This window comes from Taeniopygia guttata, chromosome 19 (genome assembly GCF_048771995.1).
Source record: "Taeniopygia guttata chromosome 19, bTaeGut7.mat, whole genome shotgun sequence".
NCBI classification, from domain to species: Eukaryota; Metazoa; Chordata; class Aves; order Passeriformes; family Estrildidae; genus Taeniopygia; species Taeniopygia guttata.
The window spans coordinates 3,796,339-3,823,615 of record NC_133044.1 but is presented as its reverse complement, the minus strand read 5'-3'; the positions used below and the strand labels follow the sequence as shown (position 1 = coordinate 3,823,615).

Genomic DNA, 27,277 nt, shown 5'->3' with positions numbered 1-27,277 from the left:
GGAATTAAATTACCAGATACTGAAGCACTAAAATTGTACCAGATGGCTTCTTACATTTCAGTTCTGGTCCTTTCTGCAGAACTGGCAAAACCCCTTCCCTGTAGAGGAAGGTGCTGCAGTACCAGCAAATGTGATGTGTTCACTTAGTTCCAGCACTAACTTCACCAGTAGGTGAGATGTGTATCTCTGGGTTGTTTCCCTATCCTCTGTTTTTAACTACTGGTGCCAATAATTACAGTTTCAGGTTATAAACAATGCAGTCATCTTGAGCTAATTTCCAGAAAAAGAAAGCAAAGTTCTTCCTTTATTTCTTTAGTCTAAGGACAGGAAAAGTTCACAAGGAATTAAAAGCCTGGTGAATTTTACATTTTTCAGTTTTTAATCTAAGAACAAAATGCGAAAAGGAAATCAATAATTCAGATGGAAAGCTACTCACTACAAATAATGAACTTGAGTAAATAGTTTCCTAATTAAGTACTTTATTTCACTAAATGGGAGGGAGATTACAAAGGTGGCAGGACTTAAATAATGACAACAGGAATACATCATAAAATGGAAAACTTGCAATCGTTTAGGTTTGCTTTACTTTTTAAACCCCACAATTTCCTGATTGGAAATGACCCATTTCATTGCCTTTTCCTGGGTTTATCATCTGTGTACACTCCTGAGCAATAAGGATTTAATAAACTCTGCACCTTCCTCTGCACTGGAACTGCTGATACCTCTCTCACCTCTGTGGTCAAATGCCTATGAATTTTTAAAGGAAATTAGGGAGGTTGTCATAATAGCTCAGATTTTTAGACTAATTGTGTTTCCAGGCCAATACATCACGCTTCAAAGGAGGTGATGGGGCACAAAACCAAACTACAATGTGCAGTCACTAAGGTAACACAGCACAGCCCATAATACATGGAAATTCTTCCCTGGTACTTTCAGGCAATCAAAATCTGTCCTGAGAGTATGAAGTGTTGAAGCTTTGATTTTTACACGAAGAACTCCTTTGGCAGAACAGTTACAATTATCTCACTGTAATTTGTCAAGGACATGGAAAAGGAAGAGCCTGCAAAGTAATATGTGTGGGGAGTGCCAGCTCGGCCCAGAAGAAATTTTTGCATCTATGAAATAAATTCACTTCTTTGGAATTTGTAGTGATGTTCTGGTAATGGGTTATTATCAGCCACAGGTAATTCTTGGCTGATGGTGCCTTTGTAGTGCTGAAAATGTTGATGTAAGCCACAAGAACCACAAGAAAAACTAGTAATTTTAATATTTTTGTCTAGGTTGGTGTCTTGGATAGACAAAAAATACTGGCCCTGCTGAGAGATTTCTATGACAGAACACCCAAGACTGATGAGTGGGAACTCTGGAACCCCAGAGAATGTGAGCACATGGGATGTTTCAGTTGTGGTTAAAACACTGGGAGTCCACACAAGGCTGGATGGTTCAGATATGTTTTATAAATGTTACCAGAAATGAGCAGAGCCCAAAAAAGGGACCCAAGTGACTGCTGTGGTCTATACACCAAAATTTGCAAGCATGTTTGGCAATCTGTGATGCAATGTTCAGAAATGCTTAACATCCAAAAGTTTTCCTTACTACAAAATTCTGAAGTACCTTTTGGGAAACAGAACTAAAGAAAGACTCTTTCTGAAATGATTGTTCTTTCTTACTGGGTAATATTAGAAGTTACTTTTGTGTTTGCACTAAAATACCTCCAGAAAGAAAAAGAAAAAATGGAGGGAATCATCTGCATGAAAGTAAAATATTTTAAAGATATTGGACATTAATTAATTGCTGAGATCAAATGCAAGGTGAATTACATCTCTCCTTCTTAGTGTAGAGGATGATGAAATATTTATTTCAAAGGAGAAGTGGTGTAATACATAGCCAGAAGAGCAGATCTCTGCAGGCAAAGACATTATTCTGAAGCTTTGTGTTCTTGAGATGTCTCTTTGTAAAAGATACCTTCTGGTAGTTTGTATTTACTTGGCATTACCTTTTTTCTTTGAATTTTCTTATGCAACACTAGAAAACATAAAACCAGGGAACACTATCAGTTTACACATATTTTTCTGTTTTAGGGCCAATAATTGAGCTGGAAGATATTCATCTTATGGATTTCTGGGGAAGTCTTGGTGACCAGGAAGTTTGTGAGGAACTCAGTGAAAATTTGGTCTTGTCTCAAACAGAAATTTCTGAGGGAGAGGTTTTAGGAAATGAACCTGTAGATGATGATAGGGAAGAGACTGACAGAATGAGTACCAGTGCTACAGAAGGAGTTGTTGAAGAAATGGGCATGAGTGAAGCTGAGACTGGAGGAATTTCCAAGGAGGAAACTGAAGAGGCAGAGCCAAGTGCTTCTGAAGTGAGCAAGGAAGGTGAGGATGCCGTGTCAGCAGTGGAAAGCACTGGCCTTGAAGCTACTGATTTGGATGAAGAACCTGGATCTGGAAAACCAGAGGACTCCACTCTGGGCAGCGAGCCTGAGACAGAAACAAAACCAGAAGGAGATCATACCTCAGTCAGAGAACCTGGATCAGAAGAGCAAGTTAGTCTGGAGGACAGTGGAGTTACAGAGACAGCACCTGAAGCTACAAGCACAGCCTCAGGAGACGGAGATGTGACACACACGGATGTCACTGATTCCCAGCAGGACGCTCCAGCTGCAGAGGCTGTGAAAGAAACCTCTGCAAGCAACGAGAGCCAGTCTGACCAACAGACAAGCTCAGAGACAAGACTGCAGGATGAGAACCTTCTGCATGACCAGGGTAAAGGTAAAGTGTTTTGGTTTTTTTTTTTCCTGATAGACCTTAATAATTATCAATGTATATATTTGGATTGGTTTAACTACAGGGTGTTTTAAATCCATTTCAAAACCATGCAAGTGATTTCTGAGTAGAGAAGACCATAAGCTTTGCTATCTTCTCAGCATGGTGTTTCCTGCAAAGATTTCAGAGCTTATTCCTCTCACAGGATGGCAGGTGAGTCACTTTGCTGGTGATCTGTATTCAAGGCCCTGAGCAGACACTTTGATTCAAGCAGGGATTTTGTGAAGCAGCAGCATTTTTATAATAAGGAGAAACTTTATGTTCTGTTTCACCCTATAATATTACCATAGCAAGACAGGAACCTGAGCACATTAAATCTAGAAATTACTTAAATAACTTCTAGACTGTGACTGCCTATAGGGAGATGTGCTATGAGATCATCTAGCAGGAACCTTTTATTTTAATGTCTCACTGTGTTTCCAAAGGATGATCCTAATTCATTGTCTACAAAGGCCTTTGTTCCAGGAAGGCTGTGATCAGACAACTGTCTTTCAAAGAGGTATTTTCTTAAACATCCTAGAAAGGCCAACCTCCTTGCTAGCACTCTGTGAACACTCTTGTGTCTCATGGTTTAGAACACTGCAAGAACTGGGTCTGCATTGTCTGAACAATCCAGTGACAGGTTCATTATGTAAAGCTGATGGTACAGCCCCTGGTACCTACAGCTTTCTGTGGTAACTTCCAGTGCACAGCACTACCCTGTCCTTCAGTCAGTCCTTGGATGTGCATCCTGTTTGTCTGGGACAGCAGTCTCTCCATGAGGTCTTTGTCTCAGACAGCCCCCTGCTGAGTAAGAGCAATTCCAGCTCACCTGTAGTCAGGGTTTGACCTGGCTGTAGGATGGCATCCATGCCAGACTGGATCTGCAGAGCTGCTATTAGAAGAGTATAAGCAGATTAAGGCCTTTGCTCAGCATGGAGTCAGTCTGCATTCAGCCGTAATTTCCCTGGATAGGAAGTGCAGGATTGAGGGCTGTGTTGATAGCTGCCACGTGGTTGGCTTTAGGGCAGCATTTGGCTTCCTGTGACACACTGTGCTTTCTGTCTTTCAGACTCAGGTCCCAGCGTGGCAGAGATTCAGAGCTGTCAGGATTCCTGTACTAAGAGCTTTGCTGCGAGCTGCCTCACCCTGCCACAGTTTGTACAGCTCATGGACAATTTTGTTGGTGAAGACATTTCTCTGCCTACTGTGAAGAGGCTTACTGCATTTATCAAAGGAGAATACAAACAGACAGAAGAGGAAAAAATGAAACAACGAGAAAAAGTAAATATTGATAAGTTTTGCTGATCCCATGTCCAAACAAAAACCAAGCAAATGCCCACAAACACTTTGCAAAGTCAGCTGTTAATCTGATGCTGGCAGAGCTCTTTGAATTGCAGCCTTGCATCCCCTTTTCCTTCAGGAGACCTTTTACCCCTTTGTTTTCATACAGATGCTCCCTCCCTAGCCCTCAGCTCTGGAAGTGATGACAGACTCATTCTGTTAGAGTTGTCTGTCTATCCTAGAGCCGGACTCAGTTAGACAATAGTTATAGTTAATTGTGAAAGAGCCCAAAACATTCCATTCTGCTTATTCACCTTTATAATAGCCAAGAACCTGATCTCTGACCTACTGCACTGGTATGTACATAGGAGGTTGTGGATGTTTGGGGAGGGTTTTAAAACAAGTGTGTTTGGTTTTGCTATGTACTTGGCTGGATGTGAATGTGCACACGCTTATTTAGTTTTAAGTTACAAGGTGCTCTTGCCATGTGTCGAAAAAAAATATTCTCCTTCCTCATGGCCAGCATCAGTATGCCTCATATCACTACAGGTCTCTTTTGTGATACATTTCTCTAGCTGTGTTTTCCTCAGACCTTCTTCTGGTTTCCCTCTGTGCTGCTGACCTAATTTGAATGAGATATTGGATCTGACGGCTCCATAGTCCTCACTGAACACAGCACACACTGCCAGTAGTTTGGCCTTTGAGTGAATTCCACTCCAGCCAGTTATCCCTCTGTGCTGGGTTTAGAGGACAAGTGGTAACATGTATTTACTTGGAGCCCACACACTTCAGGGCAGCACCAGCAAAATAACAGTGTACAGAAATATGAACTGTCCCATCTTGGAGTGTCACTGACAAGGCTGTGGTTAGGTCCCGAAACTTGCACTTGCACCTGAGCTGACATCACCTTAAATCCAGCACAGGCTTCATTTGTTCACTGTGAAATAAGTCTGCAGTGCTGGTCCTGCTAGTAAACTGAACTGTCACCTGTGTTTAGTGTTTCTAAGTTATCTCCCAGGTTTAACGATTCACCTCTAGGTCCAAGCCATGTATGTACAGATTTGGCCTGGCCCTTAGGAATGATGTGATTGGCACAACCACTTGCAGAGTGTGTCCACACTTGTGTAGTGTCCCCATTTGTGAAGTGTCCAGCATCAGTGTCCAAGAGTTACCAAACACCAGCTGTTCCTCTGTTGCAGGTTCACCGCATGTCTCAGGTCGCCCAAAGGAAGCAGCTTTTGGAGGCACTTTTTGAAAAGTGGGACAGCAAAGCATGTGGGTCTCTGGACCTGGAAGAGGTGATTGCTGTTCTGAGCACATTCAAGGAATGCATGGGAAAAGAGGCCTTGATGGAGGGTAAGGAAAAATCTCTACTCTGGGAGGACAACACAGGAGGCCTTCAACCATTCAGTGACAGAGCTAATGAGGCTGTTGCAAGCACCAGTTTGGTTTTGCAAGCAGTCATAAGCATTCACAGTGTGAGGTGTAAAATGGAAAGGAACTGTTACCCAGACCTATTTGTTAATGCATTGCTCCATCCCCTCCTCCTGTGCAAGATTCCCAGGTAGAGAAGTAGCTCAATGTTTTAATGACACTGGGATGAGTTGAAAATTTATTTCAGCTGTAATATGAAATGTATACATGTGATATGGCAGTGAAAAAGCACACATAAAGCCTGAGGACATGTTTGCACTTTTAGTCCAGTCCATCTGTGTTATCCAGCTATTTTTAATAGATACATTTTGCAGTGCTTCCAGCAGGAATGTACCTCACAGGAAAGAACAGCTTTCCTTATAGATCTCAAATTGCCTGTAGTTATCCACACTGTCACACAGCTCTTATGAATTACAGAGCAGCTTTGAGTATCACTTCTCTGTTGGTTATTTCACTGCATAAACTTAGCAAATTTGGTCCTTGATAGAAAGACTTTAGTCTAGCAAAAGTGCTGCAGGTTCACCTGAACCTGCTGTCTGGCAGCCTTGTGGGCATAAGGTGCTCTGAAACACTGTATTAGCAATTAAGAACATGTCTCCATGTATGGTTGGGTGGAAGAGACTGGTTTTTTCATCTCCATGCTCATCTTCATGCTGTTTCTTCTGCTGCAAATCACTAAAAATGGCTCACTTTGGCAACCACCAAAATCTCTTTATCCTTTAGCTCATGAAGGCAGGTGGTGGGGTGGGGAGCACACCACTATGTCACTGTTAATAATCTCCAGGATGTCCAGCCAGGAGAAACTGGCAGTTCACTGCTCTCTTGTATTCAAAGCATGCCAGAACATACCATGGAAATATGGAAGGACACAGTCCCTTCCATGAAGGGCTCATAAACTAAAGGACAAATAAATTTTAGAAAGAGAGCATAGCAAAATCAATACCACCTACCAGCAATATGAATTATTTCTAGCAGCCTCAACCTAATCTCTCAAGGACGTAGGACAAGCAGGTTTGGGGGAAGGGTTCACAGACATTGGACTTCTCCTGGATGAAACACAGAGTAAAAAGTGAGTACAATTTTTTAATTGTCCTTGCAAGTGAAAAGTGTAACATTAGCTATAAAGGGGAAAATAATTCATTATGCTGTGGCTCAGTAGTGAAGGAAGTGATCATAACACATTCAACTTCCTGTGTATTTTTTTCTGCATCCCTTTCTTCAAAGTAAGGAGAAAGTGGAGGTAAAAATCCAAATATTTTATATAATAAAAAATATTCTCCATCCTAGTTCTGACAGAAAATCACAAATTAAATTAGAATACTGACTGTTCCTTAGATTAGGGTCTGGATAAGACAGCATTAAGCATCATGGCCCCACCATGATTGAGGCCACGTTAGCACTTGCTACTTCTTCAGCTAATATCTGTGATAATGATGATAAAATGGTTTGGATTGGAAGGAACCTGTAAAGATCATCTAGTCCAACACCCTGCCGTGAGCAGGGACATCTTCGGGCCCAACGGAATTTGAAAACAGGATGCAGAAAGAATGATGGAAGCATCAGTCACAGAGACTGAACCCCAGGCTCCGGAGCCAGGCAGCGCCTGCACATTGCTCAGGCTGTGCAAGAGCACCCCCGTGAGCGCAGAGCTTGTGCCGCGCTGGGACAGCTCTGCCAGACCGGCTGCGGGGTCAAGCAGCACCAGGAGAGAAACCAGGGCTGCGCCGGGCTCCTTCTCATAGGAGGGAAGCAGGCATCTAGTAAAAGGATGTGTACAGTCTGCAAACTGGAGATTACCTGCCAGTGTGACCACTTCCATCTAGGAGACAGCTGAAAGCAACCTAGAAGGATGGGCTGGATGGACTCCACCCAAAGCCTGTTTAGGTCTTGTTTTGTATTTTGCAAAACTGATTAATCAACTAAATTTTCCCTGTCTTATTTTCTATTTTTTTTTCCTACTAGCAAAGGAACAGCTTTGCTCCCGATACCCACAGCTCAGCAAAGTGGGGAAGCTATCCCCAAAGGCATTCCAGATTTTCCTTGAGTTAATTGCTTCCAACTTCACTGGCAATGAGGATGAAACTATTGATAACTTGGTGAGATTCCTAACCACAAGTGTGGAAAAAAGTCACACCAAGAGCTTGCAAAGCTCAACCAGGAGGAAATGGCTGCAGGATATCCAGAAAGCAGCTGAGACCAGCGGAATAAGCATGGAACCAGTGTACAAAGAAGTGATCAAGGCCCTGTCTCAGGTAGGCATCTTTGCTCTGCCAGTACCAAAGGCATCTCAGGGATAATTTTGCCTCACTTATGGAAGAGCTGACTCAGGGCAGATCTGGAGATCCATAGTTGTAGTTTTGGAGCTTCTGAAATGAAACACACCAGAGTCGGTTTGGGACAAAGATGGTTAATTTGTTTGTTTGTTTGTTTTTCTTAAAGGAATCTCTTATTCTAGAAGAAATCCATAGGACTTTTTCTTAGGCACAGATTATAGTTAGGGATTATTTTTCTATTTATTCCTCCCCATTAGCAACAGGAAAAAGAAAGTCAGTTTCACTTGCCAATCAAAATACCAAGTGTTTGTGCTTGTCGCAGAGTGCACTGGGCAGAGACACAGCCACGTCATGGGGTTGGTGACACACCAACTCGGTGACCCAGAGCAGCATCTCAGCACAAATTAAACAAGTGCTAAGTCCATTAATTAAGTGCCAGTGGCTAATGTACAGACTGTGATGGGGAACATTTGGTTGCTAGGACATGGAAGCCCATGGGAATAACAAGAGGATCAGCGCATATATTGCCCTTCTGGAAGAGAACCAGCTCTCCCCAGAGCAGGGCCAGGTCCTCCTGCGCTACATGGCCTGTACCCCAGACGATGCTCCCTACCTCCTAAACCGAGTACTGCACAGAGACATGAAAGGGGTCAGGTAAGAAAAGCTGCAAATACCTGTTCCTTTTCCTCTAAACTGCTTGGAATGTATGGGGCAGTGTTTGGGATGCTCTGGAAACTGAGTTTGATGGTAGTCCAGAGAGGAAATCTCCCAAGAGACTGTTGTGGGATGATCCAATATCCTATACATGTCCTTATACTCTGCATGGTCTGTTTAGAACTGCTCTGTTTGGGATTTCACTCCTTTCCTTGGGGAGATTAGCTCACAGTCTAATAAATCTCATCCTTTAGCAAATGTCTGTGGCACTGGGCCTACATTTCCTTCTTTAAAAATTAATTCCCTTATGCCAGTTTACATCCACAGGATATTTTTGAGAACAATGCCTTTCCTTCCCTAGTGTTTATGCTATAAACAGCTTTCATGCTTCTTCACTTGTCATTTCCAAAAGCCAGACATATTTGTCTCTTTAAACATTGCTGCCTCTAACCTAGTAAATGTAACTGCTGCTTGCTTCTGTAATCCTTTTCATTCCATTCATTAGCTGATGTTTTAAAATATCCTAAGGATGAAAAGTGCCTCTGTATTACCACTGCCTTTGGGATGCAAGTGGGAAATGTGGTATTGCTGAGTGTGGTCAGGGTATGGAGCTCACACCTTCATTCTCTGATGCCAAAAAACAGGAAGAGACCAAAGCTGCAATATTTACTGTTTGCTAAAGGTTTTTTACTCCTCCTGACAAAACTCATCATAAATTTATATTTCAGCTTTGCAGCCATTGACCAGGGAAAGCCAATCTATGTTCCAAGAGTTCAGCACCATGGAAACATTCACTTCTGGAATTCTGACGACCCTGTGGAGGAGAAGAAAGGTTCACTTCTGGTGCTGCCCCTGTATGATGCTCATTGGAGAGTTTTTGGCATTCTAGGACTTGACACTCTTCGGGACCAGAGTCATAAATCCATCTTCCTAACACATGAGATCACTTTCTACGAGGTGGGCACCATCAGAAAGTAGTTTGTTACTTCAGCTGCCAAAAAACTTGTGAATTTTACAAGTTTGTTCTGAGTAAATGTAAGATGTGCAACTAAAAAAGTACCTGTGGGTCCCCTTCTGCAGTATATGGTGAAAGTGGTGTGAGGAGAGCACCTTATCAATATCCTGCTGATTGGTATCTGAAATTTATTATGAGGTATCACTTCATCAATAATTTATTTAATCTTCTCCTGACTAGGATGTTAATTGACCTTTTGTGCAAAGTCCAAAGATAGCAGCTTTTATTTCCTGAAGCTTTCAATCTCATATTTCTGTTCATTTCTATAAGAAACTGTACTTTTTTACAAGGTGGAGTAATTAAAAGTGACAGCTGTCCGGATTTTTTTGGGACGCTCTTTGCGATCAGCCTCACTGTGGTTGCATAATGTGGGCAGCAGGGAGCGCAGCAAGCCAGCCTTACCGGTCCATGTGGCTATTTCCACTAAAAATCAGCTCTGTCTGTTTAAGGACTTGGCCGTGACCGGATACTGAGTACTTCAGGGCATTATTTGATAAGGGACATTTCACAGCCACTTTTCCGCTTTACAAATTCTGATTAAAGCAATTTGTTACAACACGAACATTTCCCCAGCTTTTTTCTCCAAAACTGTGTGAAATTGTCTGGCTCACTTGGAGGATTCTGCTTTCACAGGGAGTTTGTCATGCATTCAGCAAAGCCTACCACCAAATCTGCATGCGGGAAAATGTCCTACAGGTGGCTGTCACTGCTCTGGACTGGTTGTATCCCAGGACACCCAGCATCCACACTGTCACAACCTATCTGGTGGCACCTGGCAAAGACAAGGTAGTGCAGAGAAAAGGTCTGTAATCATCAGGGGCTGAAAGGCTGATTTAAAGAGGAGGTGCCATCTCCAGCTGCCTGTGTTTTTCCAGTGGTTTTATCATTAAAGCTGAAGCCTGCACAAGATTCTTGTGCCTGCTGCAACAAAAGGTAGAGAGGCAAGATTCCCTCTGTAAAGGAGACCCCTCTTCAGTTTTTTCATCCTCCCATGTAAAAGAATTCAAGAGCACTGCTAGCATAATCCTTTCTCCATATGAAAAGGGAGTATTCTCCTACTTCAGTGCTCACTGCTGCAACCAATAGAGCAGAACCCCATACCCATCCATCCCATCATTTATCCATCCATAGTTTTGCTATCTGGGACTTCCACTAAGGGAAATGCTTCTCTTTGGAGATCCTCTGCATGTCAAAATTATGGTATTTAATAAGATAATGTTACAGTTAATATATTAGCTCTTTGTTCTGAACTTATGTCAGCAGCCAAGATGTAAATACAGCTCAGGAAGTGACTGGTTCACAAGTGGCCAGCTTGTAAAGGCAGTCCTGCTCCATGCAGATCATTTCCAGTTGTGCAGCAGGCACTTGGACCCTGGGAAACTTGTCACTTCGTGTACTAGTGAGTTGAGAAGACAAAAACTATATGCAATATTTAGGACTGATCCCGTGTCATCCCAAAGTCTGTATGACATCTGCTGCAGTCATAATTCAGCTGCTTCCTCTGATAAGCATGGTTTATGTTGGCAGTGTTCTGTTGTCATTCCAGGCTCAGCACTGTTCCCTTGTTAGCTGCTGATAGCCAGGTCAGTCACTCCCCTCTGTGCTTTCCATGTGTCAAGACACACTGACACAAACATGACATGAGAAAGGACTGCAAGAGGATGGGAAAAAGGATAGAAACCTCTATGCCTGTGGGTGTTCCTCAGTGTAGAGCCTGGGGTGGATTAAATAGTCTGGCTGAGGGAGGTCCAGGGCACATTCTTCACCCATCTCTGGGAATAAAACCAAGCAGTGTTGGGAGATGTCTTTAAACAATCCCATTGCTCTTGAATGTACATGGGAGTTTCCTATAAGAAACCATTTCCTCCCTCTCCAAGCTTTAAAATATCTGTTTCTTTCTTGGATGCAGCTAAACCTTTCTTTTCTCTCTGGCAGAACTATGTTCTCTGCAAGGTGATCACTACAGATAACACAGGACAAAAGGAAATCCACAGGTCTCCTGTTGTTCTCCTCAGAGAGGAAAACCTCCTCAGGTAGGCTCCAGCACCTGCAATGGGACTGGTCCCCTCTGCTCCTGACTCAACCTGCATCAGGATGATCCACATTACATGAAACCCCTGGCAGAGCAGCCCTGGGAGTGTCTGGCTGCAGCTCTCTCACTATCAAGGCTTCTGTGCATACACAGGGCACTGAACTGTGAAGGGCTGAGAAGTGTTTTCTCTTTGACTTTAGGCTGCAAAAACTTCTGACTTAATGCTTACCAGCTGAGCTGCCAAGGTTTGCAGGATTGCAGCCTACACAGAACCATTTTGCTCTTTAGAATAATCTGTATTTTTTCCTGGCCATATTAGTCTCATTTCCTTCAATTCTCTGCTTCCTTCCACTGCCAAGATCCTTACAGACTTGTCCTTAAGCATATCATCCTTGTTGTCAACGTTGCTTATTCCAGCAGCTGTTTTTACTTTTTATAAAACTGTCTAGGACAAAAGTCAATGCAGTTAGAAACAGCAAACTGCTTTTAAAGCAAGATTTGTTAAATTCTCATGATTTTCAGCAATCACCTTGACTAAGCAATATCATGTCCTAATGCTATTTTTTCCTTTGTGTATATGCCATGAATGGTATTAGAGTTTTGCAAACTTCAGTTCAAGGAAACAAACTATGATTTAGTAATGTAATATTTTTATTTTAACAAGAGATGAATGGCACCTTAAATATGCTAAGTAAATCACCAAAACAAACCCGGATTGAAAACCCTAGCACATTTCATTTCAGAGATTACCTGTTCAAGTGCACAGACAGTTCAGAGGTCACTCTCACTTCTATTTATGGAGAACACCATATTGCAGTACCTCTCCATGACCTATCAAGACAAACTCTCGGCATATTTGATATCAGTATCGGACAGCACAAGAAATTACCACCTGAGGAACAGAAAGACCTGCAGAAAATGCTAAAGATGGCCCAAGCTGCCTGCTCAGAGATCCTGCAGAGGTTTCTAGAGGAAAGAGAACCGACAAAAGTGCTGGGTATTGTGCATACAGACGTGAGATAGTTTTTTGGGGTGAAAAACTATATTAAAAGTATCATTCCTACAAGTATGGAAAGACAAATACAAATCCTTGGTATATATAAACTACTCCCGAGCAAGTCTCAGAGCTTAGCAGAGTGCAGTTAAACAGAATGGGCAGATTTTGACTCTGGTTCACAGGGTACATGCTGCTGAAATCAAAGGTGTGAAGCAGACACCTTGTTGCCCTCAGGGATCTAGCACAAAGACTGTTAGTCAGTAATGTAAGTCCTGAGTAGCAGATGTTTCTGAGCAGCTTCTTGAGAGGTGTGGTTTTGATTGCAGAGGCAGAACGTGTGACAAATATGAGGCACGCATGGATTCTGTTCCACCGGTTCATGCTGCAGGAGCTGCGTGAGTGTGTCCTGAAACTCGGTGCTGAGAGCTTTGCTAGAATAAAGAGCTGTGCAGAACCCCCAGCTCTGGTACACGATGTAGTTAAGGCTGTGCTGCTGCTTTTGCATCCAGACTGGAAGGGCTCAGAGGAGACTGAGAGCTGGAGTCAGTGTAAACTGGTGAGAATTCAAATTGTTAAGTGTTTGTTTTCTATTCTTCCTCCTCTAAAACGACACAGTGGAATCAGCCAAGGGAGTAATGGCAGTGAAATAATTCATTACCTATAGATTTCCTATATGTTTCTCATCTATCTTTAATTCTGTAAGATTTTCACAAACACCCTAATCTTTTTGTTCCCTGCATTGCAGAAACTTGATGACCAATTGATTCAGGAGATTTATTGCTTTGATCCAACTGCTTCATCTGTGCAAGTTCAAGCAGAGCTGCTGCTGGACCTCATCACTGGTAAATATCATAAACTCACTGGGAGGTTACCAGGCATGGTTCAACAACAAAACTGTGTCAATGGCAATGTTCAGCTGCGTGCTTTTTACAGGCCTTACTTCAGAAATTAACTTTGATTTCACATTAGATTAAACAACAGATAATGGGTCCTAAATATCAGCAATCTTTTTTGATCAATAGAAATGAACCTGTTAAATTTAGACTCAGAATTCACTACCTTCAGGAAAGGGGGAGCAGATCAGCTTTGAAACCTTCCAGAACAAGTGATCTCATTGTAAACCTCCCGATAAGCATGAAGAATAAGGGTTCTTTTGGCAAGTAATATGTAAAGGCATATGAAGAATGATGATTCTTTTGGCAAGCAAGTCTGCTTCAGACCCCTGTGCCCTGCCCTGGGACTGACCCATCTCCAAACAGGAACACACAGTGTGAGCCCTCCTCTTCATAAACACCATCTGCCAAGTGCTCAGTGTGCTCACGGGCCATAGACGGGAGCTCTTTGTCAGTCTGTCCATGAGTTTTTTGTGGTGCCACAGCAGTCAAGAGGCTGTTATTATTATTTGCAATATCTTTGTAAGAGAAATTACTTGCTCTTGTTGAGATCTCTCTCTTCATGATCTAATACCAGTCTGAGAGGCCTGTTAAAAGCCAAACATGGACAAGAGTTATTACTTTAGCTGGGGATATTTATCAACAGTACCCTGCTTGCTGATAAAGAGAAAACACTTGAGGCAGTGATAGTTCCTTTTTATGTGTTCTCCTCATATATATTAAAATAATTCACTGGAAAGAACAAAACAGGCCTAGAGCATCCAGTTTTCCAACAGTTAGGGATACTGATGTAATTAGATTAAAGAATGTAGCTTTAGAAACTGCAGATGTGCTAGAAGAGGTTGTTTTCCCAGGATGGAACCTATTCTGAGGAAGCAGTGTCACATCAGGGGTGTGAATGCGGGTATAACTCACAGTTATGGGAATTCCTTTAAAAAGAACTTCAGGTAATGTCCATACGTTCCAAATAGAAGTGCTGGTTTAGCATTAAAATATAGCAGAGCACTTTGTACAACAGTCCACCCACCACAAAATAAGATAAATTATAGTGGAAAGTCAGCACCTGACAGGTCACTGTCACAATATAGCTTTGTGCTTTTCAAACCATCACCCTTCCTAGAATTACTGGATTCAGGGTAAACTCTGCTGAGGGGATGATCTTCTGTTCTTATGGCAACACTGCTCATGGTTTTGACTTTCCCTGCCGTATTTTCAGCTGGTTTTTTTTTTTTTTTTTGTTCCAGGTGTCCCTCAAGCAGCAGTGTGGCAGCAGGACTCTGCTCCAGCCCAATATCTGTACCAGTGGCTTCACACCTGCCTGGCACTCACAGAGATCACAAAAAGCCAACAGACTGGAAAAAAAAAAACATCTTTAGCCCCTTTTGGCATCCAGTTCTAGTGTGCCTCCAATAAAATCTCTTAATTTCTCCTCTAACCCTCATGATTCTGGTGTTTCACATCTTTTATTAAATGAACTGTTGATTTTCTATTTTTTATTCACAGGCACTAGAATTTGTTGTTAAGATGGCTTACATCTATTAGGGATTTTTAGTTAAGATGATAGGGAGTCTGATAAGGATTACCAAGAACAAGCAATGGAAACATTAAAGGGAAGAATTTTGCCAGTATAGGTACCGAATTTTAAAGGCTTAATAAAAGTTTTATAGGTTTTTAAAATTAATTCTGGTGGGAAAATGAGAGGCAGGGACATCTTTATGGCTCCCAAGTTACAAGGCTCATAAATGATACAGCATGAATTTTCAAGGTTCTGTATCCTTAAAAGACCTTTTAGGAATAATTTTAAATAAAGGCTGTTAATCAGCATTTTGTAACGTTCTTCTGGACACGTTGCAGAAAAGCCCAACACTATTAATAAAACACAAAAAGGTTTTTTATTGGGATAAAGCTTGAGATTACAGTAACTGCACTGTCTACAGTGAGATTTAATCTTTCCAATAACGTCCCTTTTGGCAGAAACACTTTTTTAATAACATTTTGGGAAATTAAAACGCCTCTTTCAGTTTTAGTGGGAAACAAGAGACAGGCCGGTGATGGGGCGGAGGTACCAGGTGGCTCCTCAGCCTCGGCCCCGGGAGCGTCTCGGGGGCTTTTCCCCTCAGGGCTCTCCCTCCTCTGGGACCTTTCCCGCCGCTGCCCTCAGGGAGCGCCCGCCATCTCCCCTCCCTCATCAGCACTTTCGCCTCTCGACAACGAGCTGTTAAAAAAATCCCCCGCCGCCTCCAGCCCCCTCCGCCCGATCTCCTCTTCCCCCTCAGATCGGGACGGCGCCACAGTGCCATGAGAGTCGGTGAAAATTGCGTGGGGACGACTCGGCCGTGAGGAATCTGCGGCCGCGGAACGGCAGCGGCTGCGCGGGGGAGGCGGCCGGACAAGATGGCGGCGCTGGGCAAGCAGTGAGTGCCGGCAGGGCCGGGGCGGGCGGGCCCCGCCGGGCCGGGGGCAGCGCTCGGGGGGATTTGGGGCCGGCGCTGAGGGCAGCGGCGAGCGACGGAAAACTCCTGCCCAGGGGCTCGCTTGTCCCAGATGTCCGCCGCACGGCCTCGCTGTGTTGGCCTGACTTCAAAACTGTGTTTATTAAAAAACAAGCAGAACTCAAACAGCAGGCAGGCGCTTAAGTGTGCGGCGGTGTTGCCCAGGGGTGTTTTTCACTCTTAGGGAGGAGAATCTCCTCAATGTCCCCTCACACCTCCCACCGGCAGCCGCGGCTCCTGCTCGGCCTCCGCGCGGCCGGGTCGGACGGAGCTGAGGGCGGGCTCAGGGCCCACGGGGGCAAACGGCGGCCACAGGGATGGTGTTCCAGGAATTCAGCCATAAACCCTGTGGGATGGTGTGGTACCCCAGAGCGGGGGTGTTCCAGGGATTCAGCCATAAACCCTGTGGGATGGTGTGGTACCCCAGAACAGGGGGTGTTCAGGCAGTTCAGCCATACACCCTGAGACAAGCTATTGACTCAGTGATAGACTCAGGGAAAGGCACGTGGGCGAGAAACCCCCGATTTAGAAGTTGCTCAGCACCGAAAGGAAGTGGGTTTAGCATGGAGATGGACTTTGTCAGAACAAGAGTTGTTTGTGTGTAGTTAATTAGTCTCAGTGCGACATAATCTGACTGTAAAACTTGTCCTTTGCCGTAGCACCTGTGGTTACATTGCCAGCAAAACATGAAATTAAAGCACTGCAAACATAGGCATGGAATAGTGCTTGGTATAGACTAAGACTAAATCCCTTCAGATTAAACAGTTGGCATTTAAAAAAAAATCGTATTTCTCTGAGAGAGAAAAGAAAACTACATGGAAAACTCTGAAGAGGGATTTGTGTCCTAATTTAGGACAATCATTGCATCCAGAAACTTTGCATAGCAAAAGACAGCAGTGGCTCTGGGAGAAGCTGGCCATGGTGCTCTGCTGCAAAGGCTCCTCATATATAATTTCAATACATTATGTTGATTCTGACTTTTTACTTCTCAAATGGTAAATGACAGAATTTTTATTTGGAATGTGCTATGTTTTAAGTGATGCTAAAGGTAATTTTTTTCCTCTCTAGATATGGGCTTATTATGCCCAAAAAGTTGGCACAGAAAAATCTTGTTTCAAAGAAGCTCTCGGTGTTTGCAGATGAATCAGATGAAGAGGTCAGTTCAACAATTTTCTTCTGAAATTTGCCCTATATTCAGCAAATTTATTTGTATCCAGCCCTTGATGGCTGCATCAAGTTTTGGCAGTGTCATTAGAATATGTGTCATCATTTTGGATTTGGGTGTGAAATATGATCTGTATTTTCTTTAGTACGCGTTACACAGAAGTGATGATTTTTTGTTACTTTCTGTCAGCTCTTCCAGAAATTCAGCACATGTGACAACCTGTTTGCCAGAGTTAACTGTAGCTTGTAAAGAGATTTGTTGGCTGTCACTGGTGAATGCCTGTGAATAGAAAGACCAGTAGTAATCAACAACTCTCACTCAAATACTAAGTGTGGTAGTTATGTGTGTTTTATCCTTTAGCTCATTCCACCCAAATTTGATGTAATTGATTTTATGATGTTCATACTGGGAACAAAAGCAAAGCTGTACAACCCAGAGGTTCTACAGCAAGAGAAGATGTATGATTTTGTGTGAGAGTGTTCTTTTCTATAATCCTTAATTTTTAATTTCTTTGGAAGTATTAGGTTCAAAATACTCTCTCTGTACCTGCCCCAGTAGAGGGCACTGTGTGCTGTGTAAATCCCACCTGGATGTGCTGCTGGAGGCACGGGAAGTGTCCGGGAACAGGCTGGGATATGGAGCCCTTACAGAACCCCAGGCCACAAATATGTTCTTTTCTCCCTAGAGCTTCAGTCCATGCTTGCTCTTTTGTGTGGTCGAGAAAAACAATGCTAATAAGTCATGAAATAATTTTGGTCAGTTTCTGACTCATCAAATATTTACTTTTAAAATCTGTTTTTACTTTAATGAACTAGCAGTTGTTAAATTTTATGTCACAGAACGCCTGAATTTAGCAATTCCCAGCCCATGTGTACCTGGTTCCATTAGAAAATCCGGATTGTTGCTGTTGAAGGTGTGTGAGCTCCTGTTTTACAGAGCATGAAAGGGCTGAGGATGTTTTTAGTGGTGTCCACTCAACCCTCAACATGGAACTGCCTCAGTGCAGCTTACAGGAAACAGGACACAAATGTGCTTTAAATCCCATCTCTTTCCTCACTTAACTGTCATCCTCAGAGGTGCATCCCTCCTCTGTGGCTGTAAAGAGAGGCTTTCCTTTAGATACAGCTGCTGGAGATGGTAATGGAGCACTTTCCCTCTTAGATGGGATTTGGTGTCTATCTCTGCATTAAGGATCTGACCCCACATTTTCCAGATCCCAGGAATAAACTTCATTTAATCTGTTGTCATTAAATGTTGTGTGGTAAGTTTGGGAACCTTCTTAGGGGCTGTCTTGTATTTTTTCACTTCTTCATTTTCTCTTAGTATCTTAAACATTGAAACAAAAGAATGAATGTTAGTAATTCTAGTAAAAATAATATATGATGCTGTCTGCCAGCTTTTAGCTGAACATCTCAAGTATCCTCCCTTTAAGAAAAGCTGACAGATTCACTGTCAAAGTCTGTTATAAAAGCTCTTAAAAGTTGTTGTACTCATCAGTATGGTACATACCAAGCAAAAAGTAATAATCTCATGACTGCCTTTATCAAAGAAGATTGTTTTTTTTTTTTTAAATCAGAATTACTTTATTAGTTCAGTAATGATTTCAGAGCTTTTCAAGATAAGGGGCAGCATTTGGGAGGGGTTTCATTTCCTGTCTGCTACCTTATCAGTCAGAACTACATCTCAAATGTCTGGAGATTATGTATTTTTAACTGAACTCTAATAAAGTTTGTGCTGGGCAATCTGCAGACCTGACTTGTCTATGATTATATATTAGATACCAAACTTTTGCTCCCTGTTTTTTTAACGTTACTATGCATTTTTCACTCAGATTTTGCCTCTACTCTTGCTAAAGGAATTTGGATTTTTTTTTTCCCTTGTGATTAAGTACATTAATGGCTGTTAGTTGCTGAAGATGGTCTTTGTGTTAGTTCGTAAGAAACAGAGCATCTGGGATGAAAATTTTCTGGAAATACAGTGTTGCCTGGGAAAAGGTTCTTGTCAGTCTGTGTGATGTTCATTGTTCCTTTTTACCTTTGGAGTTTAGTTGAAATTATCTCTGTGGTACAGCAGAAAAAATTTCTGGTTTGTGATTGCACCAGTATTACCCAATATATGTTCCCGTACTGTACCAGGCTTTCGAAACTGATTTGTTAATACAGGATAAAAAAAAAAAAAAACAACCTGTAAATAGACCTCAGTAAATGCTAAATTTGGGAGGGAAGTTGTGGAGCCAGTGTGAACAGTTCTGTGAATGTATCAGCTGGATTTGGTGGGTTTTTCAGTGACCACCTAAAAGATAAATGAAGTGTTTAAGCAGGCAGAAGCTGAAAATAAGCAGAAAACTCTATCTTCTTGTAGGCTCAGATGTTTGGCTTTGCTCATGGATCCTTCCATTCTCTTCACAACTTTTCAAAGGAAAAGTCTGACTGAAAGGATTTGCTGAGTAATTGATGCTGGTGCTGACCAGAGTTTTTGCAACAGTTTCCATGCAAAGTAAGACTGGGTAGAGGAAAGGGGCTCCTAGAAAAGAATTTTCTGAGAATGAAGAAGTGGAAAAGAATCATGATGTATGTAAAATCAAGAATAATTCAGAGAAGTAAGGTGATGTTGCCATTTCTTATAATATGAGCAGTATGTGTTATGGAATTACCAAGTAACTGGTTTAATCTAAACAAAAGGAAGTTGTGTAATTAAGGTGGGGAACTCCTTGCCACAGGATACTGTGGCATGGCCAGAAATACACATGAATTCAGAATTGGATTAGTCAAATTAAGGGATGCTCTTGGTGCCAAGCAATAGTTCAGGTGTATCCTCTAGTTCAGGAAGTTCCTTGATCTGGTTTCTGGAAACTAGGATGGAGTGCTGAGAAAAGCTAACTCTGTGTACATGACTTGTTTTTCATGTTCATTCTCTTGACCTTCTGCTAGTAGCCATGACTCATTGTGGATAAATTGAGAGCAATCTGTTGCCTGATTTTTGTTTTTTAACTCCATGTGAGTTAAAAAGAGAGTCTCCATGGAGTCTCATGTGCAGGTTGTACTTGCATTGTACAGTTCTCTGTGAGGATGGGCCATAAAGATTTACTCCTAAATCCATGTACATGAGGGTGTAAGTAGCTCATTTTAGAGTGAGAAGGAGCTAAGAAATTGAGTGAACCATGAGAAATGTTAGCAGATTGGAGTAATTAATTGCTTTTTTTTCTTTTTTTTTAATAACCTTTCAGTTGTGTACAAGCTGTATTCCATGGTCTGGTAGCAGTGGTAGACTGGAGAGCCTCATTTCTCAGAGTTCCTTGATTTGCATGGATTCTATGTCTTTTCACAGGATAGGGTTAAAACATTTTCTCCTTTTAGAAAATATTGAACTATAAGCTTTGTGCTTCAGAAGAATAGCTTGACTAGAGGGAGGGGAAAAGTATGAGACAGATTGCTGAGCTTATAGGGCCTTTAATAAATGGGCAGTTGATAAGTAAAACAATACAAAAGGACGGGAAGTTCTCATCTATCAGAGCTCACAGCACAACAGGAAATTGTCCACCATAAACCATTGGGGAAGGTGTTTGTTTTCTGTAAACTTACTGCCAGTCTGGAGAAATGGCAGATGGACTTCTTTACCATCATATGTCCAATAATGAGGATTATGTATTATGTTAGTATTTACTTAATCTTTGCATTTATTCCATGTAGGCAGACAAGGAAAACATTCTAAGCAGAGTTTCAAATATTTTGGTGGAATAGAGCTTATTCTGTAAATGTAACTGCAGAATCTGTTTTGGTTTTCACTCAGCCCCTGCTTTCTGGAATAGTGCAGGGGAGATTCTTCATTGTTGAGGTACCTTTTTGTTAAACCAGTGTAAGAGTTTCCCACAGAGGAAACCTTCATGCTGACCCTCAGTGTGTCAAAGGACCATCTTTCTCAAGAGCCAGGAGGAAATTGAAGTTTTCTGTGCTAATTTAAAATGGCTGTTTATGGTTTATACTGACTCATTTCTAGCCTTTTCAAAAGGAGTATGCCATAAAATTATGTACAGTGTTGTAAACTATTTCTAAACATCAGGTCTTCAGAACTTAAGAGTTCTTCAGTGTTGAAGGCAGAGGTAAACATGAGATGCATGAAGCCAGGATTCTTGTAGGTTTTAAACTAAATAATCCACTATCTACTTCCCCCAGTCAACCAACCAACCAACCTACCAAGCTACATAAATAAATAAGGGACTGTATCCAATTCTAGTCCAGATAATCAGCAAGCTGCAGCAGGCAGGGTGCTGATACCACAGTCAGCTCATGTCTGCTAGGCTCAGCTTCCTAAAGCCTGGGCTGCTTCCTTACCTGCTTGTCTGCACCTGGGTAATAGAAAACAGCTGCTTCTTAGTGAATATAGGAAGAATTCAGTGTTTTCTGAATCACACCTGTGTGTAATTGGATTATTATATAGTTGTTTGTTAGAATGATAGAAAGGGAATTTGTGTCAATGTAATTAATTTCATTTCTGCAATGCATCCTTCCTACAGCCAACTGTTGGGGAGAGTCTTCAAAAAGAGGCATTGAAAAAGCAAGCAATGAAACAGGTAAGGGACTATTTTTAATTTACTCTCAATGTTCTGATGGGTAAGTTTATACTATAGATCTGTTTAAATTATAATATAGGAATCAAATGTTTGAAAATAGTAAAGATTTCATTGTTATCATTTTGATATCTTTTCTTCTTCTCCTCCTCCCTGTTTTTGTTTTAGACTAAACTGGAGATTCAGAAGGCTTTAGAAGAAGATGCTACAGTATATGAATATGACAGTATTTACGATGAAATGCAGCAGAAGAAGAAAGAAAGCAGTGCCAAAATGTTAGCTGGAAATGATGACAAAAAGGTCAGTACCTGAGAATGTATTCTGTCTGTTCAACTCTGTCTGCTTGGGGTAGCCATGACTGGTTAACTTGTAAACTAAAAAGCATTGCTGGAGTGATACTTTCGTTGTTACTTATTCTAGTTCATTTGAAGGCCCTTGTCAGGTTCTGGAGATGAAAGGAAGCCTCCCATTCTTTAAAAGAAGGGCAAGGCTGTTACAGTTAGGAAGACAGAGGGATGAAAAATAAAAACCCATTTATTTTCATTTAGAATAAAAATCCTCCTAGACAAAGATGGGGTGACAGTTTTGATTGAGTACAGCAGCCTCTCTTGGTACTGGGAAACATGGTGTGTTAGGGGCCTGAAAGGAATGGCAGTTTGTTTTGGATAGCTGTCAATCAGCTGGAGCACACATCAGAGTAACTCCTGACAGTTTTCTTCCATTACCAACTTAATTCAACATCTCCATCAATCCCAATTTGTGTTTTCTCAGCCACCACAATTACCTCTCAGCATGGTAACTTTTTTCCCTTCTACCTCAGCCCAGATACATCCACAATATCCTCAAAGCAGCCGAGATTAGAAAGAAGGAACAAGAAAGACGAATGGAAAGAAAAATTCAGAAAGAGCGTGAAATGGAAGGAGGAGAGTTTGCAGACAAAGAGGCTTTTGTGACTTCAGCTTATAAGAAGAAGCTACAAGAAAGAGCTGAGGAGGAGGAGAGAGAAAGAAGAGAATCAGCTCTCGAGGGTGAGATTCTTAGTGAAATAACTGTCCTGAAAAAGAAGTAGGGCCTTGTACATGATTTGCAATATATTCATCTGGTGGTGTCTGTGTGAGGCTTGAAATAATCAAACAGGACCAGATCAGCAGCTCCTGAATCAGATGAACCTTGGTCTGTTACTTTCCTTTGCACGTGTTACAGATGGAACAGAGGAAGCTCCTCTGTTTGTGTGTCAGTACTACTTGGGTTGGTGCTTTAGTTTTTGAGGGAGGGTCAGTTGTTGAAGGAAGACTCGTAAGCCTGCAGTGCAGTGGTATTTCCAGTCCTTACCTCAGACATTCTGGTCAGGATCAGGAGTAGATGTAAAGCACAGGATGTAGGATCATTAGATAGATAGATTGGGCTGGAGTGAACCTCTGAAAGTCATCTGTTCCAGCTGCCTGCTGCAAGCATGGTCTGCTGGGAGGCCAGGTCAGGTTACTCTGAGCTTTTTCCATTTTGGATCTGAAAACCTCCAGGATGGAAATTACAGTTGTGGTGGTGTGTACCAGTTGTGAGTTGTGTGTGATGAGTATTTGTGGCACAGTAAATCCAACCTCCCTTTCTTTCTCTCAGCATACCTGGATGTGACCAAACAGAGGGATCTCAGTGGATTCTACAGACATCTTTTAAACCAGCGTGTGGGGGAAGAAGAGATGCCTAAATGCAGCTTCCGTGAAGCCAGGTAGGATATGATTCCAACAGGGTTTCAGGTATGAAAATCAGCATCTGGCTGTTTGTGGTTTTGTATTCACTGGAAGATGAGACAAAGAGCACTAAAACAGTGGTAAGATAAACTGGTAATTTTATACAGCCGATTAACTAAATTACTTGGTAAATAACTAATGATCATCAGTGACACAAAAATGAAACAGGCAGGACAGGGACACTGTCTGAAAAGTATCAAGAGGACAGTTATAATTGTAATCCTGCTTGGTATTATTCTAACCTACATTTTCTTTAGTTCACATAATATTTAGCAATCTGTATAAGTTACACATTTTGAATCATGAGGAAGACAAGAAGTAAAATAGTAAGCATAGCAGTAAGTCATAGGAAATGAATATGCTATGAATATCCTGTAAAGAATGTGTCTCTTCACTTTGTACTTACTCTACATTTAGTTTCATAAAAACCAAACTGAGTGTTGATATTGTGGTAAAAGGAAATGAATCAAATATATGGGAAATCCAGTGGGAGTATTTTGAAATCTGAATATGTGAACATTCCAAAGCAAAGTAATGAGATGAGACTGAGTTATTTAGGTATTTAAAATGGCAACATTCTGCCCTGTGGATAAATGTGATGAAGGGGATATTTTTTGTATGCAGCAGTTGATAATTTGAGACAAGTAAGTCAGGTTAAACCTCGTTTGATAGAGGTTTAAAGCATGGATGTCACTAGTTAAGTGTTTGCTAGCACAAATAAAATGTAGCTTTCATCAAGAGATCGTCTAGATCTGAGATTGTATTGTTAGAAAGTAACTTCTTAGCCCAAGTGAAGAAAGTGATCACTGAAGTTTCTCAGCTGCCTGAAGTAAGGGAGTTCTCCATGAAGTCTTCAGGGTGATGTGATTTTGTACTGTGTAGAGAGCATTTGAAATTATGGTTTTTTAATCTTGCAAATTAAGGAAATTTCCTTTAGTGGCACATAAAATTAATTCAGGGGAAAGAAATTGTCCTGTAGATGGTGTTTCCAGCAAGGCTTGCAAATAAGCTGAAGTGTATTTTTTAATTTTATTCTTATTCATGGTGATACAAGAGGATACAGAGAGAAAACAGCTCCATTTTTAGATCACAGAAGTGTCCCTGAAGTGAGTCCCACCTTTGAGATGGATTACTCAGTAAATCACCAAACTTTTCAGTGTAATTTTTAGTCGTGGTTCATAGACTGTCCATGCCTTCAAGCATTCAGCAGACACCGAATCTCACTGGTGATGTGCTGACTCATGAGAGAGCCCCACAGGCTGTTCTGGAGCTGTGATTAAATGGAAGACACGTGGCTTGTGTGAGTGAACATGGATTTCCTCATCAGCCTGAAGAGAATGGCCAAGCATAACCCCCACCATGGGTCAGCATTTTGCATGTAAGAATATTTGAGCTGTAAAAAGTTACTAATTTCTGTCTAGCCAAAAGTGAGATCTTCAGAAATACTGGATCAAAAAAAAACATGTTTCTCTCTCTGTCCACAAAACACACAACCTGCTTTTTCTCTGGATAATTATTTGATGTGAATAGAGGATCAAACACATGGGAAAACCTGTAACTTGCCAGCAGGCTTACACAGGAACACAAATCAGTGTTTTTCCCTCAGATGGAGGCTGCACATACTTTACCATAGCCCTACTCTTTTAGATAAATCCCTTAGCTCACATTCACCAGTGAGCCAGATCTTGATACTTTGTGCTAGAATCCTGGAACCTGAGTCACAGACAGATTTGCTTTCTTAGACTTTTCAGCAGCATCTTTTGCCTAAGTCCTGACCAGAAGTCAGTTTGTAGAAAAGTCCAAGATTTCAGGTTTTTTACTGTTCCTTTTCTTTTCTAATGTAAAAAATGTAGGATAAAGGAAGAAAAACCTGACAGTCAGGATGAACTCAACGAAAGGAGCAAATGCCCGTCGGAAAGACAAAGAGTGAAGCCCTCTAAGAAAGAAAATAATCCAGATGCTGATACCGACCTAGGAACTGATAGCAGTGATGATGACAAGAGACACAAGCATAGTACAGTAAATTTGAAAAAGAAGAAAAGAAGGGAGAATTCTGTGAGCAGTGAAGAGGAGGTTAAACATCACAAAAGCCAGAGGCATTCCAGATCACCAAGCTCATCCAGTGTGGAGGAAGAGCCACGCACCAAAGCCCAAACAAGTCATCAGAGGGGAGAGAGCAGGCCAAGCAGAAGGGGAAGTGATGAACAGTACAGGGAAAAGGATTATGAGAGAAGTAGGACCCATGAAAAGGATCACCAGAGAGAAAGGGAAGAGCGACACAGGCATGGGGATCACACTAATAGAGATCACTACAGGAGGAGGGAAGATCAAGACGATAAACAAAGGGGGAAGGAAAGAAAAGATAGGGAGGGGCATGCCAGAGAATGGAGGAGGGCGAGGGAGAGAGAGGAGAAGGGCTCAGAGAAGGAACGAGAGAAAGAAAGAACAAGAAACGATAAAGATAGATATAACGACAGAGAGAAGGAGAGGGGAGAGAAATACAGAGAAAGGGAAGATCATGCAAAGGAGAGGAGAGAGAAATATGGCAGTGAGGAAAAGAAATACAGAGAGAGGAGAGAAAATACTCCTACATCTTCAGAAAAAGATGGGGAGAGTGATCCGGGAAAAGAGAGAAAGGAAAAAGGCAGAGAGGTGGATGAGAAGGGAAGCACCAGCTCTGGAGTGTCTGAGCAGAAACGTAAAGCTGGAGAAGAAGGGGAGAAAGATGAGAAGGAACAAGCACAGAAAGCACCTGAGACCCTGAGCAAATTTGCCAAAAGGAGCAACGAGGAGACGGTGATGTCAGCACGGGACCGGTACCTGGCCCGGCAGATGGCCCGGGTCAGCAGCAAACCCTACATTGAGAAGGAGGAGGATTGATGGCCCTGGCTGGGCACAACCACTGGGCTGGCAGCCAAGAGGAAAGGCCACTGCTGTGCAGATCCTTGTACAGAAAAGGTTATCCTACCTATTTATTCATGGCTTTCCTTTGAGAAGTTGTGTGTCCCTTAAGAGAACAACTTTTGGAATGGGTCAGTGGGTCTCTTGACACACACCCTTTGTCTGTAAATGAAAATGTTAATGTGGCTGATTGTCCACCCTGCTTTTCAGTACCATGTCCTTGGTACATGAAGATTTTGGACAGACCTGGGAGTGTTAAACAGTGTAAGGTGAGAATGCATCCCCCTGCTCCTTTCAGTAGCCAAAACAGTGAAACAAAGGTGTTCTCAGCCCATAGGAGGATGTGTTGCCCACTACTGCTCTCAAAAATGGGAAGCAAACCTGTAAAAGTGGGTGGACAAGCAAGAAAACCAGCCTCAGTAATGATCTAGGAGATTTCTGTATTTAGAGTGGAGTTTGTAAGATATATGCATATTGAGGTATGAATTTTGTATTATGTGTGGGTTTTGGTCTGGGGACTTGATGTACAGAAACAGCTAATAAAGTGTAAGATACATATTGGATCAAATGTGTGGGTCTTTTTTCATATGTAGGTTATTTTACTGCATCTTTTTTGCATGGAAAAAGGTAGATGAGTCTGTTTTCATGTATTACAGTTGTATCAACTTGTTAAGTGATATTTTAGATTTGTCATACGAACCTTCCATTCAGAGGTTCATATTCAAGAATAAGAATATCTTCCTACTAGGTAAGTAGGATGTCTGACAGTGGGTCATAGCTTTTAGAATACATTTTCAACACTTTTATAATTGTTTCTTTGACTTTTGTTTTGGTGTAAGTTTATCACTTTTATGCTAGAGTGAGGCATACTTCTGTATTAAAAAAAAAGGTTTTGAGATTGGTGTTTCCCTAATGATTTGTTCAGCAGACTGAGCTATGAAACAAAGTGTGAGTAAAATTAAATGCAAATGATGCCACTTTATAAAGGCTTAGAATCAGTTGTATGTGTCAGCTA

The 27,277-nt window shown here is 41.8% G+C and overlaps 2 protein-coding genes across 8 annotated transcripts in view; both read left to right on the top strand.

Annotated features, from left to right (window-relative positions):
• EFCAB5 (EF-hand calcium binding domain 5) overlaps positions 1-14,824 on the top strand; it is a 35,892-nt gene extending 21,068 nt beyond the window's left edge. For 4 of the 7 annotated variants that reach the window (XM_072916712.1, XM_041719994.2, XM_032751852.3 and 1 more), the window contains 13 exons: positions 1,281-1,380; positions 2,082-2,774; positions 3,880-4,091; positions 5,291-5,447; positions 7,488-7,777; positions 8,280-8,452; positions 9,181-9,409; positions 10,101-10,253; positions 11,403-11,500; positions 12,243-12,496; positions 12,823-13,052; positions 13,242-13,338; positions 14,634-14,824. In XM_072916712.1, the coding sequence (XP_072772813.1) occupies positions 1,281-1,380; positions 2,082-2,774; positions 3,880-4,091; positions 5,291-5,447; positions 7,488-7,777; positions 8,280-8,452; positions 9,181-9,409; positions 10,101-10,253; positions 11,403-11,500; positions 12,243-12,496; positions 12,823-13,052; positions 13,242-13,338; positions 14,634-14,788 (2,841 nt within the window). In that variant the 3' untranslated portion in view covers positions 14,789-14,824. Of the gene's footprint in view, positions 1-1,280; positions 1,381-2,081; positions 2,775-3,879; positions 4,092-5,290; positions 5,448-7,487; positions 7,778-8,279; positions 8,453-9,180; positions 9,410-10,100; positions 10,254-11,402; positions 11,501-12,242; positions 12,497-12,822; positions 13,053-13,241; positions 13,339-14,633 lie in introns of those variants that run through there. The other 3 variants (XR_005982185.2, XR_012051437.1, XM_072916713.1) reach the window with 3 other exon arrangements.
• Positions 14,825-15,651: 827 nt separating this feature from the next.
• NSRP1 (nuclear speckle splicing regulatory protein 1) lies at positions 15,652-26,830 on the top strand. The gene is made up of 7 exons (XM_002195427.7): positions 15,652-15,803; positions 16,950-17,037; positions 21,560-21,616; positions 21,782-21,913; positions 22,434-22,641; positions 23,231-23,339; positions 25,215-26,830. The coding sequence occupies exons 1-7, from the start codon at positions 15,784-15,786 to the stop codon at positions 26,239-26,241; spliced, it is 1,641 nt and encodes a 546-aa protein (XP_002195463.6). The 5' UTR covers positions 15,652-15,783; the 3' UTR covers positions 26,242-26,830.
• Positions 26,831-27,277: the final 447 nt, after the last annotated feature.

What these genes read in the sequence shown, in the direction of transcription:
- NSRP1 (XM_002195427.7), top strand. Translation starts at nt 15,784, where the DNA reads ATGGCGGCGCTGGGCAAGCA. An exon ending in CAGATGAATCAGATGAAGAG is followed by an intron (nt 17,038 to 21,559) that starts GTCAGTTCAACA and finishes TCCTTCCTACAG; the next exon opens with CCAACTGTTGGGGAGAGTCT. An exon ending in CTGGAAATGATGACAAAAAG is followed by an intron (nt 21,914 to 22,433) that starts GTCAGTACCTGA and finishes CTTCTACCTCAG; the next exon opens with CCCAGATACATCCACAATAT.